At 47.7% G+C, this 16,771-nt stretch overlaps 1 protein-coding gene across 7 annotated transcripts in view; it reads right to left on the bottom strand.

Moving 5' to 3' along the window:
• The window catches only part of Numa1 (nuclear mitotic apparatus protein 1), a 75,415-nt gene that overhangs the window by 24,014 nt on the left and 34,630 nt on the right, over positions 1–16,771 (bottom strand). The window contains exons 1-2 of one of the 7 annotated variants that reach the window (XM_048359422.1): positions 14,032–15,234; positions 5,825–5,896 (exon numbers count right to left, since the gene is read on the bottom strand). In XM_048359422.1, coding sequence (XP_048215379.1) covers positions 5,825–5,866 — 42 coding nt within the window. In that variant the 5' untranslated portion in view covers positions 5,867–5,896; positions 14,032–15,234. Of the gene's footprint in view, positions 1–5,824; positions 5,897–12,881; positions 13,134–13,161; positions 13,587–13,650; positions 13,841–14,031; positions 15,235–16,771 lie in introns of those variants that run through there. The other 6 variants (XM_048359420.1, XM_048359426.1, XM_048359425.1 and 3 more) reach the window with 6 other exon arrangements.

Here is a 16,771-nt window from a genome sequence, read left to right as displayed (position 1 = left end):
TCAGAGTCCTTGTGGCTCAATGTTTACATTGTAATTACTTGTTCCCTTGTTCTTTGTGTGTACCAGTACCCAGGCTTGAACTTGGGGCTTTACACTGTCAGTGGCACACGGAGACACTTGAGCCACATCTCCATTCAGCTGTTTTGCTGCAGTCTTTGATGGAGAGATGGAGTCTTGCAGACTTTTCTGCTTTAATTGGCTTCAAAGCTCAATCCACAGATCTGAGCCTCCTGAGTAGCTAGGATTACAGGCGTGAGCCACCAGCACCCAGCTTCTCTTAAATGTTCACATGGCAGCCTTTTGTACTTCTGAATCATATCTATTCAAAACTTAAAAATTTTAAATCTGTTATATGCTCCCCTGTGTATATAGTTTGATTGATTGATGGCCGGTCCTGGGGCTTGAACGCAGGGCCTGAGTTCTGTCCCTGAGGCTCCCTGTGCTCAAGGCTAGCACTCTACCAGTTGAGCCACAGCACCATTACTGGCTTTTTCTGCTTATGTGATACTGAAGATTCAGACCCAGGGCTTGGAGCATGCTAGGTGAGAACTCTACCACTAAGCCACATCCACAGCCTGGACATAAAATGTTGCATTTTAAAAATTCTTTCCAGGGGTTGGGAATGTGGCCTAGTGGTAGAGTGCTTGCCTCGTATACATGAAGCCCTGGGTTCGATTCCTCAACACCGTGTATATAGGAAAAGCCGGAAGTGGCACTGTGGCTCAAGTGGTAGAGTGCTAGCCTTAAGCAAAAAGAAGCCAGGGACAGTGCTCAGGCCGGAGTTAAGTCGCCAGGACTGGCAAAAAAAAAAAAAAAAAAAGAAATTTTAAATTCTTTCCAGGGCTGGGAATGTGGCTTAGTGGTAGAGTGCTTGCCTAACATGCATGAAGCCCTGAGTTTGATTCCTCAGCACCACATAAACAGAAAATGCCGGAAGTGGTGCTGTGGGTCAAGTGGTAGAGTGCTAGCCTTGAGCAAAAAGAAGCCAGGGACAGTGCTCAGGCCCTGAGTCCAAGCCCCAGGACTGCAAAAAAAAAAAAAAAAAGTGCAACTGTGGCTCAAGTAGTAGAGCATAAGCATTGAGCAGAAAAGCTCAAGAACAGCATCTAGGACTAATGTACACAGATTCAAGGCCCAGAACTAGAACACACATACATAAAGAAAAAAAAAAATAGTGGGGGTGGGGGTGGGAATGTGGCTTAGTGGTGGAGTGCTTGCCTAGCATGCACAAAGCCCTGGGTTGGATTCCTCAGTACCACATAAACAGAAAAGGCCGGAAGTGGAGCTCATGAGGTAGAGTGCTAGCCTTGAGCAAATAGAAGCTCAGGGACAGTGGTCAGGCCCTGAGGTCAAGTCCTAGGATTGGCAAAAGAAAAAAAAAAAGCAATAATCATAATGATGATTATTATATAGTGTGGCATGCCTAGAATCCCAGCTACTTGGAGATGGAGGAGGCCCAAGGTTCGAAGTTTCAGGTAAGTCTGGCCAAAAAGTTAGTGGGACCCCCCATTCTCCCAAAAAAGGGTGAATGAGGAGGTGTGTATCTGTAATCCCAGCTATACAAGAGGCATAAGTAGGATTTCAGGGTAGGCAAAAAATAAACCATGAATACAATAAATACATAAATACTTTTTTTTGTTTAAGTTGCCAGCCAGGTGTGGTGGCCCACATCTGTGATCCCAGTTCTCAGGAAACTGAAGGAGGGTGGTAAACTTGTTTTTGCAGTACCAGTGATTGAACTCAAGACCTGCAGCTTGCTCAGATTGCTGCTTGGCTGGTGCTCTAACACTTGAGCCATACCACCAGCCCTGCTTTTTACTGATTATTTTGAAGATAGAGTCTTGCAGGCTTTTCCACCCAGACTACCTTCAACCTATGATCCTTTGGTCTCAACCTCCTGAAAGTTACAGACAGGAACCACTGGCACCCAGCTAGGATGGTTCATTTGAGGCCAGTCTGGGCTACATAAGGGAGATCCTATTTTAAAACAACAGCAACAAATATCCAGAAAACGGAAAGAAGTTTATTTTTTCGCTCTCTCTGTCGTTTTTGTTTTCTTGTTTTGTTTCCCAGCCCCCTCATTTTTGTTTTCATCTTATTTGTTCGTTTACCTGTCTTTGGGAAGATTAGGGGGGAGGGCACAGAAATGGAAGGACAAAAAATGAACAGGACTGACAATGTGGCCTAGTGGTAAAGTGTTTGCCCAGCATACATGAAGCTCTGGGTTCAATTCCTCACTACCACATACATAGAAAAAGCCAGAAGTGGTGTGCACTCTACCAACTGGTAGAGTGCTAGCCTTGAGCAAAAAAAAACCTCAAAGACAGTGTCCAGGCCCTGACTTCAAACCCCAGGACTGGCAAAATAAATAAATAAATGAAATGAAATGAAATAAAAACCAAACAGCTGACCCGAGGGGCTGGGAATATGGCCTAGTGGTAAGAGTGCTTGCCTCATGTACATGAAGCCCTGGGTTCGATTCCCCAGCACCACATATATAGAAAATGGCCAGAAGTGGCACTGTGGCTCAAGTGGCAGAGTGCTAGCCTTGAGCAAAAAGCCAGGGACAGTGTTCAGGCCCTGAGTCCAAGCCCAGGACTGGCAAAAAAAAAAAAAGTTGACCTGATTAATCAGTACTTGGGGTAAATATTAGAATACTCTAGGCAAATTAGCATGCCCATGTAATATTCTAAGTATCAGGCATTGTCATGCATTCTAATGTGTTAAATGGTTGTGTGTGTGTATGTGCGTGTGTGTGGTCATGCACTGGATGTTTTTCACATGCATTATCTCATTATCCTCATAATAACCCCATGAGGCATCATTACCCCCATTACAAATGGGGTGCTGAGAGGCTAATGTGCCCTGGGTCACACAGGGGCCAGAGCTTTAACTCGGAGGCCCACGCTTGACACCATATACCATGGCCTCCTGTTTGTAGTTTTAAAACGCTTGCTGTTCAGCATTATAGTCTCATTTGCCATGGTCTCCAAAGGAAAATATCTGAAAAACCTTGTAAAGGATTTTGGTGACATGACCAAGAAGGTAATGGTATCTTGGTGTGGCAAGATTTAAGTAATAGAATTAACAAAGAGAAGACTACAATCTCTTGGTGATGATCCTTTTCTAAATGGAGAGAAACTTGGCTGCATTCTTACAGACGTTCATATGTTACTTTCACATGAATACTTGCTTCTTTGGCAACATTCATAAAAGACATTTTCTTTGTTTTCTTGTGCCTGAATATGGTAGCTTTATTTATTGTTTTTTTTTTTTTTTTTTTTTCTGCCAGTCCTGGGGCTTGGACTCAGGGCCTGAGCACTGTCCCTGGCTTCTTTTTGCTCAAGGCTAGCACTCTGCCGCTTGAGCCACAGCGCCACTTCTGGCCATTTTCTGTATATGTGGTGCTGGGGAATTGAACTCATGGCCTCATGTATACGAGGCAAGCGCTCTTGCCACTAGGCCATATCCCCAGCCCTGTATTTTGTTTTTTAATGCCAGTATTGGGGCTTGACTTCAGGGCCTGGGTACTGTCACTGAGCTTTTGTGCTCAAGTCTGTGAGCACTCTACCACTTAAGCCACAGATCCACTTCCAGCTTTTTGGAGTTTACTGGAGATAAGAGTCTCATACACGGGCTGGGAATATGGCCTAGTGGTAAAGTGCTCGCCCCGTATACCTGAAGCCCTGGGTTTCATTCCTCAGCACCACATATGTAGAAAAAAGCCGGAAGTGGCACTGTGGCTCAAGAGGTTAGTGCTAGCCTAGAGCAAAAAGAAGACAGGGACAGTGTTCAGACCCTGAGTCCACATCCCAGGACTGGCAACAAAAACAAAACAAACAAACATGACTGGGAATATGGCCTAGTGGCAAGAGTGCTCACCTCGCATACATGAAGCCCTGGGTTCGATTCACCAGCATCACATATATAGAAAACGGCCAGAAGTGGCACTGTGGCTCAAGTGGCAGAGTGCTAGCCTTGAGCAAAAAGAAGCCAGGACAGTGCTCAGGCCCTGAGTCCAAGGCCCAGGACTGGCAAAAAAAAAAAAAGAGTCTCATACACTTTCCAGCCCAGGCTGGCTTTAATCCACAATACTCAGATCTGAGTAGCAGTATTACAGGCTGCTTTATATTCTTTTAAGATGTTTCCTATCCCTGACTCTGATGAGTTTCTTTAAAGTTCTTCCCCCTCTATTGAGTTATTTTGCTCCCCACTCACCAGCTCCTCTAATTACTTAGCATGCACCCTATTTTCTTCCCTATAACTATTGTGAAGTCTGCCCAGACCCCCATTGTCACAGTGGTACTAAACCAGTGAGGGTCCCTGTAGTCAGTGTTCCTGTCATTGGGATGTTCTTTATGTCTTTGGTATTTGCTGGTATTATTTCCACGCATTTTAGAGGTTTCAGGATATTTTGAGAAACAACTGGGGTTTTTGCAGATGTGTTGCAAATTGCACATTTGGATTTGAACGTTAGGACTGAGCACTGCCTGCCTTTTAAAGAGACAGGTACATCTAGCTAATGAGTGTGGCTTAGGTTCAAACCTAAGCCACTATTACCCTATACATGACATTTGGTTGTGGCATACTGCTGTCTTGTTAATTTCAGTGAGTTAAACTCCAGGTTTTATAGCTGTGCTTAGATCCTTGTTTTAAAATTCATAAACTGACATACATAAAGTGAGTAAAATATGTCACAATATACAAAAAAAGATGAATGCTAGGCACTTGTCAGCATAACTAATAGATGGTGATTTATAACGATCATGTAGTTCAGAATAGACTGATAAGAGAAGGAAAGGTGGACAAATGCAATCACAATATACACTAAGTAGAAAATGAACTATGCAGCTTGTGGGTAGGTATGGGAGAGGAAAACTGGGGGAAAGTGAAGAAAGGAATGACAGTCCAAAAAAGAAATGTACTCATTATCTGACTTATGAAATGATAATCCTCTGTACAATACCACCTCCATAATATAGTTTTTAATTAAGTTAATTTTTTTCAAAATGAAGGGGGAGAGACCTGTGGAGGGGGTAAGATGGAAGAAAAATGGAGGAGGTAACAAGTTTGATAAGGAATGTATTCACTGCCTTACATATGAAACTGTAAACCCTCTGTACATCACTTTGACAATAAATAATGTAAATAAAATTATTTTTAAAGAGGAAAGAAAAGTAACTACTATGCCTGTCAGTTTGCATATCACTCTCAATTTCCCACGAGGTGCCAGAAGACAGTCTCAGTTTTCCTGTGAAGTATATTGGATTATTTTGTTTTCCTGTGGAACATGTTGGATTATTCTCAATTTGTGAAGATACATTCAAAACTTGTCTGAGAAGATTTCATATCATTTTAAATTAACATGCATGCTATAAATCCGCTTAAAGAACAATTTTTTTAAATATTAAGAAAAACAAGTACTAGGAGGACAACGGAAGTAAAGAAAAACACAGCAAGAAAGTGAGAGCCTTGTCCTGAGACTAAAGGTCTTTTTAGTCCGAAGTCCTTGCCAGCGTTGGTCCCTAAAGTCCACAATCCCTGCGTACGGGGACATGTACAGAGAGGATGTGAAGACTGGTTTCCACGTGGTGTTCTGGCCACACTGCCTTGGACCAAGAGGATGTGCAGCTCAGAACAGCTCCAACTGAGCTACCAGGAGAGGCATGGACCACCATCAGTAGCAAATAAGGAAAGTTCGAAACTAAGGGGAAAGGAAAAGAAGACTGTACTTGGTCTAGAACTTCACACCTAGAATACGCTTCTGCTGCCTCTCTACAGCTTCTGAGAGGAACACAGCAGACAGAAGAGCAAGACTACTCACCCAAGACAGGAGTGCAGCCGCCCGGGTGGCGTGGAGTGTCATCTTGGTGATCCGTCAGTCACCCCCACGTACCTGGAACCCAAGGCAGGAAGAGGAACAGATAATTAAGGAGAAACAGTTCCACTACCAGCTCTGAACAGCAACAAATCCTTCTGGGATCAGCACTCAATAAATACACGGAGGCACCATGGGAATTCTGATAGAGCCCAGAGCCCACATGTCAATTAATATAAAGCTTATCATGTCAGGGCTGGCACTTAGTTCAGTGTTCACAAACATCCCTCACAATCTCTCAGGCTCAAGGAGAGCACAACATTCGAAGCTGGTCTTTAACTCTGTTCTTTGGGATATGGTGCCCTTAAACATAGAACACTTTTTTTTTTTTTTTTTGGTCGGTCATGAGGCTGGGCCTGGGCACTGTCCCTGACCTCCTTTGCTCAAGTCTAGTGCTTGACCACTTTGAGCTACAACGCCACTTCCCATTTTCTGGTGGTTAACTGGAGATAGGAGTCCAACAGACTTTCCTGCCCTGGCTGGCTTCGAACCATGATCCTCAGATGTCAGCCTCCTGAGTAACTAGGATTACAGGTATGAGCCACCAGTGCCTGGCAACTTTTTTTTTTTTTAAGATAGACCTAGGTCTGATACTGCTTTCACGTGACCATGGTCATATGACTTTGGACAATTAACAGAAAGAAACTTGTTTAATCCATTTCTTCATCTACAAAATGGAGCACAAATACTCTCTAGCATGCTATACTTAAACACAATAAACAGCGTAGTCTTGAAAATAAATCATCACTGTTCTTAAGCAAGAAAGTTGATTTCTGGCTCTTTTCTACATGTAGCCACCCAGATTCTACCTAAATGACCATGTCCTTAGGGAGATGGCTCCAAGTTCTGGATTTTTCTTTATGCCTTCCATATAAATATTAAAAAGACATGGGCCCCAGTGACACACACCTTTAGTATTAGCCACTTAGAAGGCTTGAGATCTGAGCACTGCACTCAAAGCCAGCCCAGGCAGGAAAAATTTTGAGACTCCTCTCCAATTAAGCACCAAAAAAGATGGAATCAGAGCAGTGGCTCAAGTGGTACAACTTTGAGCAAAACAGCTCAGGGACAATACCCAGACCCTACATTTAAGCCACTGGCCTGGCACCAAAAAAAAAGAGAAAAAGAGGGGCTGGGAATATGGCCTAGTGGTAAAATGCTCGCCTCATACACATGAAGCCCTGGGTTCGATTCCCCAGCACCACATATATAGAAAACGGCCAGAAGTGGTGCTGTGGCTCAAGTGGTAGAGTGCTAGCCTTGAGCAAAAAGAAGCCAGGGACAGTGCTCAGGCCCTGAGGTCAAGCCCCAGACTGGCAAAAAAAAAAAAAAAAGATTCCCCAGCACCACATATATAGAAAAAGCCAGAAGTGGCGCTGTGGCTCAAGTGGTACAGTGCTAGCCTTAAGCAAAAAGAAGCCAGGGACAGTGCTCAGACCCTGAGTTCAAGCCCCAGGACTGGCAAAAAAAAAAAAAAGAGAGAGAGAGAGAGAGAGAGAAAGAGAGAGAGGACAATGGGGGACTAAGCATGTCTGAACCAGGGTCTTCAGAGGAAGCTAAGGCTAATTATGGAGATCCCAGGGGATAGTTAATGAAAGATTAAGACACTTGTCCTGGTATTCTTACTCCCAATTCCCTTTGCCATCTGCCTGCCAAGCTACCCCCAGGATCTCAGACTTGATGAGTAAATATTGCCCAATACCTCCTGATAGTCCCTATGATTGCCACAAGTGTCCACAGGGCCAATCAGCCCAGTTCCCTCCAGCCTTCTGCCACAGTGCCACTACTCCAGAAGGCACAGAGTGGCAAGAGCCACTTCATCTACACATCTGCCCATATATTAGCATCTCCAACATTTGCTAAGCACTTTTCTCTAAACAAAGTATAGGAACAAGGAAAGACAGCACGCTCGACTATAAGAGGCTCACTGCTGGGGCTGGGAATGTAGCTTAGTGGTAGAGTGCTTGCCATGAATGCATGAAGTCCTGGGTTCCATTCCTCAGCACCACATAAACAGAAAAAGGCAGAAGTGGCATTGTGGCTCAAGTGGTAGAATGCTAGCCTTGAGCAAAAAGAAGCCAGGGACAGTGCTCAGGCCCTGAGGTCAAGCCCCAGACTGGCAAAAAAAAAAAAAAAGAGGCTCACTGTCAGATATACAAATTTGATCATTCATTATTACCTCTAGATATCTCTTACCCTAGATAACTCTTACCCAAGTGTCCTCTGTATATTAACCAATAAACAATTTCTTTTCTTTTTTTTTTTTTTTTTGGCCAGTCCTGGGCCTTGGACTCAGTGCCTGAGCATTGTCCCTGGCTTCTTCCGGCTCAAGGCTAGCACTCTGCCACCTGAGCCACAGCGCCCCTTCTGGCCGTTTTCCATATATGTGGTGCTGGGGAATCGAACCGAGAGCTTCATGTGTAGGAGGCAAGCGCTCTTGCCATTAGGCCATATTCCCAGCCCAACAATTTATTTTCTTACCCATATATATATATATATATGCGCTCTTTCTGTCCTGGAAGCTCTATGAGAAATAGGGAGACAAAGACATTGCCTTTGAGGGGCTTATGACATAGTGAGGTATAAAATCAAATATGCATGAATCATTAGAAGAAAATAATTAAATGCTAACTATAACTAAGGACTAATTATAATTAGATGTTTCCTGACCCTGAAAAACCCAACATGATTCCACCTGTCATGCCTTCGTCATAGTCTTGGAAAAGAGCCAGTCCACCTGGGGTTTGGTGGGGAAGGGAAAGAGTGAAGGAAGGGAGCTCTCAGGAGGGCAGGGAAGTGAAGGAATCCTTAGGATGATTCTCCCCAAGTATGGCCTATCTGTAGGTACTACCTGCCTCGCCCCTGGGACTATGACCTCACTCAGTGCACTAAAATAAGGTTTGCATGGTGCTGGCCTGCATACAGCAAGAGGGACCATGCTCAGGCCACGGGATAAAGGTAGCAATTGCCATCTGCTTAACTAGGCTTTCTGTGGGTTTTTTCTTTTTTCTTTTTTCTGTCAGTTGTGGGGCTTGAACTCAGGCCTTGGGTGCTGTCTGGGAGCTTTTTCACTCAAGGCTAGTTCTCTACCGCTTTAAGCCACAGTGACACTTTCAGTTTCTGGTGGGTAACTGGAGATAAGAGTCTGACTTTCTTGCCTGGATGGCTTTGAACTGAACTCCTCAGATCTCAGCCTCCTCAGTAGCTAGGATTGCAGATGTAAGCCACCAGCTCCCAGATAGGCTTTCTTTTCTTTGTCAGTCCTGGGACTTGAACTCTGGGCCTGGGCACTGTCCCTAAGCTGTTAAGTTTGAAGCTAGCACTTGAGCTAGAGCTCCACTTCCAACTTTTTTTTTTTTTTTGGTAGTTTGGTGGTGATAAGAGTTTCACCAAGAAGATACTGTATGAAAGGAAATGTACTCATTACCTGACTCATGTAATTGTAATGTACAGAGGGCATATCACCTGTGTAATAACAATAAAGTGAATAAATAGATAGTCCCAAGAGCTGGGCACTGGTGGCTCATGTCTATAATCTTAGCTACTCAGGAGACTTAGATTTGAAGATATTGGTTTGAAGCCAGCCCACGCAGAAAAGTCCCTGTGAGACTCTTATCTCCAATTAATCACTCAAAAACCAGAAGTGGAGCAAAAGAGCTCAAGGACAGTGCCCAAGATGAGTTTAAGCCCTATGATTGACAAAAAAAAAAAAAAAAGTTACATGAATTTTCCTGGCCGGGCTGGTTTCAAACTACAATCTTCAGATCTCAGCCTCCTGAGTAGCTAGGGTTACAGGTGTGAGCTACCAGCACCTGACTAGGCTTTCTTTCTTTCTTTTTGGGGGGGGCGGGGGGGGAGGAATGGGGCTTGAACTCTGGGCCTGGGCGCTCACTGTACCAGAGCTGTTCAGCTCAAGGCTAGTGCTCTACCACTTGAGCCACAGTGACACTTCCAGTTTTCTGGTGGTTAATTGGAGATAAGAGTCTCACAGCCTTTCCTGCCCTGGCTGGCTTTGAACCTCAATCCTCAGATGTCAGCCTCCTGAGTAGCTAGGATTACACCTGTGAGCCACCTATGCCCATCTGACTAAGCTATCTTTGATCTTTCTCCCTTCCTTCCTTCCCTCCTCTTATTTGCATTACTGGAGTTTAAACTCAGGGGTGTTAGGCAGGTACTCTACCACTTGACCCTTGCTCCCAGCCCCCCTCATTTTTTTTTGTCATTTCTTTATTTGGTACTGAGGATAGAACCCAGGCCATTGCACTTGCTAGGCAAGCACTCTGCCACTGAGCTATATACCAGCCCTGCTCCCAGCCCTTCTTAGTTTAGGGTATTTTCTTTTTCAGATACAGTCTAACACTATTTGCTCAGTGTTGGCCTTAGACTACAATCCTGTCCATCTCTACCTTGAGTAGCTCAGATTACAAAAGTGTACCACCATACCTGGCTAAGGATTCTTTTCAAAAGTCTCTGTGCTATTCAATAACAAGGGAAATGTGTCCTAGATACCTTCTCCCAACCCCACAGCTACCTTATAGACCTGTAGTTCTTTGAGGAGAAATTCTATTTGCAACAGAAGACAGATCACAGATCTTGCTCCAAGAGATTCCACAACTGTGTTGCTACAAGTGACCGGAGACTTAACCAACTTCTTTGCTTTGTTTCAGAGGCCAAATGCACAAGCCTTAGGGCTCTTCTAGGAAACCCGGTCTCCAACTAGTTCTACCATTCAAGAAAACCTGTGTCAAGGCCAAATGCCTTTCACTTCGCTCTTCAAGCACAGATAGGATGAATTCAATAGACACTAGAAACTTCTGAAGGATCCTGTCATCCAAGTGCAAAGGGCCTTCCCTCAGGACCCCACAGCGAGTGGCTTTAGCACAGCATAGCCACTCACTGGTACTGACAGCTCCTCTGGGTGCCAGTAGCCCATGTGCTCAGCACTGGGACTATGGCTTTAAGCAGGCCCTGGCTTGGAACCTCAGGGCTCTTGGCCAGAGCACGGTCCTCCCCACCCTCCCCCTGAAATCTGAGGCAGGCCCCACCCAAAAGCCTGAGTGGTGGTGATGGAAAAACAGATGCCTGCCATGGTAGCCTGGAAGCATTTCACAGAAGGATCTGCTGAGATACACCGCAACACATCAAGTCAGACACCCCCTTCAACAACAAGCAAAAACAGAATTCCCAGAATGCAGGCCTGAGGACGCCTCTCAGAGTTCCCTCACAGTTGTGAAAAAGAAATGTCCCCAGAGTCTAAGAACTGAGGCTTCCCAGAAGTGGCAAAGCACTCTCTCTTTTCTCACAGAGGCAGCAGCCTTGTAAACTTAAGGCCCTAAATCCTCTTCGGACTCCTCAAGCAGATAATGCAACTCTCCACATCAGTACGGAACCTACATTGTACCATTTCCATAGAAGGTATGTGAGGACAAGGAAACTGACGATTGAGAAACAGCCGGCACCCATTCTGGATCTTAAAGAGTTAAAGGCTAGCCATGGCTTCCTACCAGGGCTAAAGCTAATGAAAACCACCTGCCCAGACACAAGGACCAGGACCAGAGGGTCAGGTTGCTGGGCTCTGGGGTCTGTTCTTGAAAAGCTGCAGTTCTGGGAGAGCAAGTGATAGGCCAGAGGGTCTGAGTGGCAGCCACACTATTCTTTGTGCCCCACCCCCTAGCCTAGGTGCCAGCTCCCTTGAGACTCCTCTTAGCCACTTACTGCCTGCCTGAGCACTACCTTTTCCTCAAGATAAAACCGAAGTGACCTTTGGTCTAGAGTGCTGCTAAACTGTCCTGGTCTCAGGTTCATGGGCCCCTGTGTCCAGTGAACCCCCATTCTCTTAGTGTTAACTCTCACTCACAATATTTCAGGGCTGTACCTGCTCCCACCTCAAGGGGTCCTTCCCCAGACCCCAATTCCCTTTCTACTCAATAGTTCCACAGGCTCATAGCTATGAAAATGGCTGCCCTTGCTGTGTGCCCAACCTCAGCTTACCACCTCTGACCCTGAGAGCCAGCCTGCATGTAACAATAGAAATTCTATGCTCTGCACGCCTTTCTAAGAGATACCCCCTCCCCTTTTTAAGAGATACTTCCGATCTAAGTGACAAAGAGTAAATAAACATGGTCATCTTGAGGCTCCTCCTCTGGTTCTGAGAGGGATGGATCAGGAGAAAGGAAAACAACTACCCAGACTTCACAGGGTAGCAGGGTATCCCAGTGCAGCCCAGCAAAGGCCAGGCCACCTTGCTAATTCAGGACAAAACCAAGCAAAGGCAAGGTGGCCAGTGGTACATGCCTGTAGTCCCAGCTACTCAAGCAATAGGATTGATTGAGTGCAGGAGCTCAAGACCAGGCTGGGCAGGAACAGATGGAGAAACCAGAAGAAATGTCTTAGTGGTGGAATCCCTGGGTTAGTGAAGTTCAAAGGACCAGGGGCTCTATGAAAAGCCATGGAAGAACCCTTTTCACCCCCTGGGGCATCTACAGGGGAGCTACTGGTGGTCCAAGTCCAAAGAGTTTCTCTCTCTGCACGCCTGAGGTCTGAGGCAAACCAGCTTGCTGGATATATTCTCTGGTTCCCCTCTACACACCCACCACCACCTCCTTTGTAGCCTAGAGTTTGGCCCAGAACTCGGAGGCCCCAAAAAAGGAGGGAGAGACTGCAGGAAAACCCAGATTCCTTGGTTTCTTCACAAGTGGCTTACTGATACCATCCTGCTTCCCCCCAATATTCTGTAGGGTCCAGATCTGAAACAAGTGAACAGAAAGGTGGCCATAAAGCACAAGACATGGGGCCCGCGGGCAGATACTGTTCAAGGTGCCGGCGCGCGCGCACTGGGCCCCCAAGGAGCTAGCTCCCCAGCCCCGGTCCCCACCGCTGCACTTACACCCCGGTCCCTGCCAGCTGTTTTCGTCGCCAGCCGCCACCATCACCAAACCCAGGGCCACCCAAGGGAACCGAGCAGCTCTCTCCCCGACTCCCTGCAGCTCAAGTGCGGACGCACACGCTTCCTCCTCGGAACAAAAACACGCTGACATCCCGCCGAGGCAAAGAAAGCAGTCCTCGGCTCGAAGAGCGCCAACTCCCGGATGTTGGCGAGCCCGGCTCCCAGCGCCCGGTTCCGAGTGTTTACTTGCTCGCCTTCATCTCTCCCTCCCCTTTTAGGATGGCGCAGGAAAGGGAGGCGAGGGGGGGAAGAATCCACCCCACCCCCTCGTCCATGTTGGAACAAAAACCCAGAGAAAGGGGGGGGGGAGCCTCGGCGCAGGGGGAGGGGTGCTTACCGGAGTCCGAAAGCCAACCGTACCTACAGGGCTTAATCCGCCATTAGCATTTAAATCTTGAAGGCCCGGGAGGAAGGGGGCAGTGGAAAGTAACCCCACACACAAAAGAAAAGTTGTTGGTTTTCTTCTCAGTCAGCCAGGCAGGCGCGATCTTCCTGGCTGACAGCCAGAAGTGCGTCACGGCCAGGAGTCTGCTTTCTTTAAAGGCGCAGCGCGCTTCCGCGGAGCCCCTGCCGGCCGGGCCCGCGGGCCGGGGTGGGAGCGCGGCCGGGGCGGGGCGGGAGCGCGAGGGGGCGCAGAGGGGAGGGACGCGCCGCCCCGACCGCGGCCCAGACGCGGAGACCCGCGGGGTCCCCCAACGAGGGAGCCGGACGCCAAGGGGCGGGCGCCTGGCACAGGCGCTCAAGTGCCACCGCGCCGGACCCCACTGGACCCCGCGGGGCCCACGCAGACACGCAGAAAGCATCCCCAGCAGCCTGCCGGACAAACCTGAGGCCCGGCCGCGCTCGCTCCGCTCTTTCTCCACCCGGGGCTCAGGGCAGCAGGGCCGGCTCCATCACTCCGCCAGCCGCGCGGGGCGGGAGGAGGCAGCCGCGCGCTCGCGCTCGCGCTCCGGGCGGGGAGGACGACCCGGAGCCAGAGCAGCTCCGAGTGAACACGCAGGTCTTTCCCGGGGCAGGAAGCTGCGGGCGGCGGGCGTGCCCCTGAGCACAGGCGCGCACAGGCTCGCTCACGCTCTCTCTCTCTCTCTCACACACACACACACAGCCGCCCGCTCGCTCGCACACAAAGCGCCCGCCTCCTCCGCGCGCCTCCTGCGCGGGGCATGGCCGCCCCCAGCCCGTTCCCCGCGGGATCTCCAGCCCGTACCTTCGCTGGGCAAGGCCAGGATGCCGCACCGTGCCCGCTCCTCCCCCTCGGCCACCCAAACAAGAAGCCTGGCCGATCCGGGGCCTGGAGCGCAGCCTGTGCTGGCCTGACCGGGTGGCTGCGCTATTGTCGACTGTGGAATGGCCGCCAAAATCCCAGCTGTGCAGCCAGACCCTAATCCCCTGTTCCGCTGAGCGCTGGTGGGGAGGGGCCGAGGGGCCAAGGCGCGGGACTGCGAGCGGCAGACTCTGGCACTGGGGCCCAGCGGATGAGCCTTAACTCTGCCCCCTCGAGAAGGCCGAAAATATGTCTGACTCTTTAAAAGACAAAAACCTCAGTGTTTCCACCCAGAGGCAGCAACCTTCACAAGAACGCGGGGGAAACCCTCAGGTAGTGAAAAGGAATCACATGCATCCATCCAGCACGTTGGCAAAACACTGCTGTAAGACACCGATAGGCGTACCCAATGATAAATTAAACCCAGCATCTGCTGAGGTGGTTAGTCAAACCCGCAGATCAGAAACGGGCTAAAAATTGTGTTAACTTCTACAAAAGATGTAAAGAAAAATTCTAACCAGTGGCGAGCAAGGGGGAAAAAAGGAAGTCGTATTTTAGCCTGGAACTTGAAGATAGCAATTTCAGGATGGAAAGGGGTAGAGAAGTGGAGAAAGTGTCAATTGAGGTGCTGAGGAAGTGAGATAAACAGGCTCCAAGGGCAAGGTGGGGTCAAAGTCATACAATCTTGAACCTAATGGAATCAAAGAAAGGTTTAAAGTTTACTTAGCTGTTTTTAAACACTGGGCTATGGTATGAGAAGAACCATGCTCTATGTTTATTCTGGTATATAAATGACTAACTGCAGCCAGGTGAGACAGGAGGCTGCTCTAATAGGCAAGAGGCAAGTAGTAGAAACACAGAGGACAAAGTAAGAGAGAATAGAAAGGAAGAGGATGAGAGGCCTGGAGACAGCTAAGGACAGAAAGCAGAGGCAGCAACTATACAAGGGGCAAGGAATGAGGGACGATAAAGAGAATAAAACTGAGATGAGGAGCCTGAGAACAAGAGAGAAAGCAGCCTGACAGAAGCCCAGTGCTTACCAAGTGCCTACTTTCTGCCCCAGACCATTCTCCAGACCCGATGTATACAAACTCATTAAGATTAAACCCCCATAAGGAGGCAGGTATACGGCCATCCAATTTTAGAGATGAGGAAACTATGCCACAGACACTAATTTGCCCAAGATCACACAGCTAGTAAGTGGAATTGACAAACTTTTTACCACTTGCTGCTAAATAACTGTGGCTGACAAATAACCTCCTAGTCTCAGGATGCTGATTTGCAAAATTAGAGACACCCGTGTTATATAAGGTGCTGAGGGTTAATTCGATCATAGCTACCAGGTGCCCGCACACTGAAGAGCACAGGATGAAGACACCAAGCGGGTACTTCATGAAGATCAGTTAGTTCCTACTTGGTAATTGGGTCCCTGTCACCACAGAGTCCAAGCAGAACTTGGCTCACTATTTGAGAGAAGCTGCAGAAGTGTTCCACTTGAGGCAGGGGACTGGGTCCTCGGGATACTTATCTTCTTCCCACCAATCTGCCCCTACGATTTACTTTAGGGGCAGCTCCTCCGATACTGAGAATTCACCAGTGTTATCTAAGGAGAAAAGTTACAACTAGTTGTGGGGCATGATCACTTGGGGATTTTCTGTGCTATATGTTTATGTTTGAATGTTAGTTTGCTAGCCAGTCCTGGGGCTTGAACTCAGGACCTGGGCGCTGTCCCAGAGCTTCTTTTGCTCAAGACTAGTGCTCTACCACTTGAGCCACATGTCCACTTCTGGCTTTTTTGATAGTTTATTGGAGATAAAAATATCATGGAGGGCTAGGAATGGGGCCTCGTGGTAGAGTGCTTGCCTAGCATGCAAGCACTTGCCTAGGAAGCCTTAGGTTCGATTCCTCAGCACCACATAAACAGAAAAAGCTAGAAGTGGCACTGTGGCTCAAGTGGTAGACTGCTAACCTTGAGCAAAAAGAAGCCAGGGACAGTGCCCAGGTGCTGAGTTCAAGTCCCAGGACTTGAAAAAAAAAAAAAAAGAAAGAAACAAAAGAAAGAAAAATAAAAGGCTCGTGGACTTTCCTGTCTGGGACGGTTTCAAATAGCAGTCCTCAGATCTCAACCTCCAGAGTAGTCAGGGTTACAGCCATGGGCCACTGGCGCCCAGCCTTGAATTTACTTTTAATAACTAGAAAAAAAGATCTTTATCTTACACTCGTATATTTGCTGCCTCGTATATTTGCATGAAAGTCTTATCTCCACATCTAGAATGCACACTCCCCAGGGGCACGCCCCAGTTCCACCTCTCTCTATGATCTACCACAGGACCTAGCACAAGCAAGGCTCCTTCAATCTGCTCCACTGAACTACATCTGGGTGGCAGGTTTCCAAACCCAACCTTCTGGACAGCAGAGAATGTGTGGTGATGTGGGGGGAGGGGCCAGATCCACGCCCACTGCTGAGACACCCCAGAGCTCTCCTTCTCCTAAGTCCTAAAGCCTGCTCACAGTAGCATTTGTAGTGGGTCCTATCCAAAGGTTATTAGTAGAAAGTTCTTATTCAAAAGACCAAACAAAGGCAATAGCAAAGAAATGCTCAAACCATTATAGTAAAGCAAAGTGGTAAACATAATGATGAGCACAACCAACCCTCTGGAAACTGTAGGAAGGGAAACCAGAG

The sequence above is a fragment of the Perognathus longimembris genome, chromosome 13 (genome assembly GCF_023159225.1).
Source record: "Perognathus longimembris pacificus isolate PPM17 chromosome 13, ASM2315922v1, whole genome shotgun sequence".
NCBI classification, from domain to species: Eukaryota; Metazoa; Chordata; class Mammalia; order Rodentia; family Heteromyidae; genus Perognathus; species Perognathus longimembris.
This window is presented reverse-complemented; position numbering and strand designations above follow the sequence as displayed.